Raw genomic sequence first — 3,236 nt, forward strand, 5'->3', positions numbered from 1 at the left:
TTATCAACCTATGAAGTTGAATATATAATTGATACTTTTGTTAGTTTGTCAGGCTGTTTGGCTGATGAATTTGTTGCAGGAACTGACATTCAAAGTGAGCAAACTAGTTAGGTTGATGATTGACAATAAATCTTCCATAAGTCTTGTTAAGAATCTATTGTTGCATGGAAGAATCAAGCACATTGATACTAAATACCATTTTCTGCACCATCACAATGAAGTACTTGAAGTTGCTCATATCAACACTCATAAGCAACTTGCATATGTGCTGACCAAGGCGATCAAAACTGAACACTTCATCAATTTGAGGGATGAAATTGTCGTTGTTGAATTTTAAACTTCAATATGAATTAAGGGATTGTGTTAAATATAATGTAATTTATTTCAAGTTAGTTTGCGTTTCATTTGTATTTGAGTTTGCATTTCATTTACATTTGAATTTAGGTGATTGTATTTAAACCCAATATTAGTTGAATTTGCAATAAAATTCATTTGAGAAATTGAGTTTGAAAATTAATTACATAAATTTTACTTCTCTGTATATTCTCTTCATTCTTCATTTTCACCTTGTTCTCTTATACATCAATGGAAGTTTAGTGTAAACTTCAACAAGATTCACAACATATAAAGTAAAATATATAAAATAAAGAGTAACTTTAAATTCTTATTTTAAAGTTATATTCGAAATTTCCTAAATTTTCTTACAAAAATATTTACAATTTTTTTTAATTCTCCCAATTTAATATCCAAACAATATAACTTAGATAAAATAATTTGAATTACCTTTTAAAATTATATAATTTCAAACAATTTCTTCGTACAAACGCATTATTAAGGTAAAACTTTGCGAGGAAGATAAATAAAAAAGTTCGATGATGACTTTGACCATAACGATATATTTAATATATTAAGTGAGCGCACTCAATAATATAAATGAGAACCATGTGATTAATAATGGAGACTCTAGTTTATATTTCAATTTAGGTGATTAATTTGATGGATTATAGTTTAACATATTTATGTAATAAAGAGAGTCATATATATTATGAACTCATCAACTTTTTATTTTAGATTGTTGACTTACTATAGATTTTAGATGATTAAAATATTAATATATGAATGACAACTTTCATATTTTTTTTAGTAAAGTCATTAGTCACATGTTTTGGTTTTTTAAAATAAGTTTATTTATTACTAATTCTTTAAATTAAAAGGAAAATACCTAAACTTTTTCAATTTAAAAATATATAATTGCCTTCAAATATAAAATATTTTAAATAATACATAAATATTTTTTTAAAATAAAAAACAATATTGAATATAAATATAAACGTTACTATATTATATTTGACCGGCGTAATTATCTTATAAGTATATAATTTTTTTAAAATAATAAATCTTAAAAATTGATTATAAATATCTCTATTCTCTATGAATTATGTCATATCTTAGTTCTAATAAATTTTTTATTCATCATGAATATTTCAGAGTTATTGAACTTCCTCAAAGATAATCCGAATACTACCGTTCCTTTTCCATGGAAACAAATTTATGATGTTGAGGTTTCTATTTCATTTATCTAATTTTTTCTTCTTATTAGTAATAGTTAAATTGGAACTAATATATGTATTTTGTTTGTTTTTAAATTTTCTCTATTATATAGACAGGACTAATTTTCTACAAGCATATAGAGAATGGATTCTTCATATATGATTTTAGGCCCCTGGTGAACATCAGAAGAGGAGTGTTTTGGAACAATTTTTTGTGGTCAGCATCTATAGATTGCCCTGATACTCGTCAAATGATAACAAATTCTCAAAATTCAGATGGTGTTTCAAGTGTTTATCTTTTTTGCATTACTTGTTGCGACGACATCACTATTTATTGTATTGTGGACCAACCTGTGTTTCGATGCTTTATCTGTAATGGTATAGTTGGGCGACTTCCATGATTTAACCAAATCGTGTGAAAATTAATAAAATTTGTATTCGTAATTTATCGTACCTTTTCATGGTTACAAATAATTTTGCTGTTTATCATATACTATTAACAAAAATATAAGAAATATTAAAATCTATATAAAAAATTTAATAAATTTAAGACAATTTGTGAATGATTTGTAACTTTTGATAATAGATGTTTAATGTCTTAAGGAAAGAACAAAATTATTTCATAAACATATTTTGCATTTATTTGATATTTTCTTAGAATGAATAGTAAATGAAAGTAAATAAATTTTGTACAAAATTCATTCTTGAGAATGAAAATGTATAATAAACAGGGTCAAATAAGCCGCCGGTCTATATAAATATATTATTTTTTTGTTTTGTTTTATTTTCTTAAAAATAATATTTTAAAAATCGGATCGAGGATTCAATCGGTGAAACTTGCGGTTTAGGATTTAATTGGTTCAACCGATTAAATCTATGGTCAGACCATTTATTAAATAAACTAATAATATAAAACTAAATTTCATAGATATATCACACATAATCATATATTCACAGCTTAAAAAAATAAATATTTTAAAACTCAATTACAAATTTAATACAGCAATATCGATAATACATATAATAACATAACATAGTTCTTCACTTCAATTCAACCTTCATTTAAGAATAATTTGACCAAATTAAAGAATTACAATAAAATAAGTTAAATTAATTTAAACTAAAATTAAAATAATAGAATTATGAGTAAAATAAAGTTCATATAATTAAGAATACCTAAATTAAATAAGATAGAATATCAAAAATAAATAATACAATATATTTCATTAAAGAACAAAAACAAATTTGAGTTGAACTACGACAAATAAGTCTTAATTGAAAACAACAAACAATATTAACTTGAACGACAATCAATATTGAGTTGGACATCGTGACCATGTTTGAAAGAGACAGCGTTATGATGATCAAATGTGGTTGAAAGAAAAACTATAATGGTCTGACAAAACTTAGAAGTTTTTATGGTTGTAAAAAAAATACGGAATCCTTTTTTGTGATTAGGGAATGTATGTTAAATTTTGCTATTGACATATTACATTTTTAAAAAAAATGTTTAATTTGATGCATTTTTTTTTAAAATGTACAATTTGATGCATTTTTTTGAACCAGACGGTTTTACAAAACCGACTCCGGTTCTTTGGTTCAAATAATTTTGAAAGGTTTAATCCGGGTTTTCTGATTTTACTTTAATTTTGACCCACTAGCGATTTTCAAAGGTTGATCCAACCG

At 24.4% G+C, this 3,236-nt stretch overlaps 1 protein-coding gene across 1 annotated transcript; it reads left to right on the forward strand.

Moving 5' to 3' along the window:
* The first annotated feature begins 1,465 nt into the window (after positions 1-1,465).
* Positions 1,466-1,998, forward strand: LOC127135650 (uncharacterized). Its single transcript, XM_051062307.1, has 2 exons — positions 1,466-1,562; positions 1,664-1,998. The coding sequence occupies exons 1-2, from the start codon at positions 1,476-1,478 to the stop codon at positions 1,949-1,951; spliced, it is 375 nt and encodes a 124-aa protein (XP_050918264.1). The 5' UTR covers positions 1,466-1,475; the 3' UTR covers positions 1,952-1,998.
* Positions 1,999-3,236: the final 1,238 nt, after the last annotated feature.

This window comes from Lathyrus oleraceus, chromosome 4 (genome assembly GCF_024323335.1).
Source record: "Lathyrus oleraceus cultivar Zhongwan6 chromosome 4, CAAS_Psat_ZW6_1.0, whole genome shotgun sequence".
Classification (NCBI taxonomy): domain Eukaryota; kingdom Viridiplantae; phylum Streptophyta; class Magnoliopsida; order Fabales; family Fabaceae; genus Lathyrus; species Lathyrus oleraceus.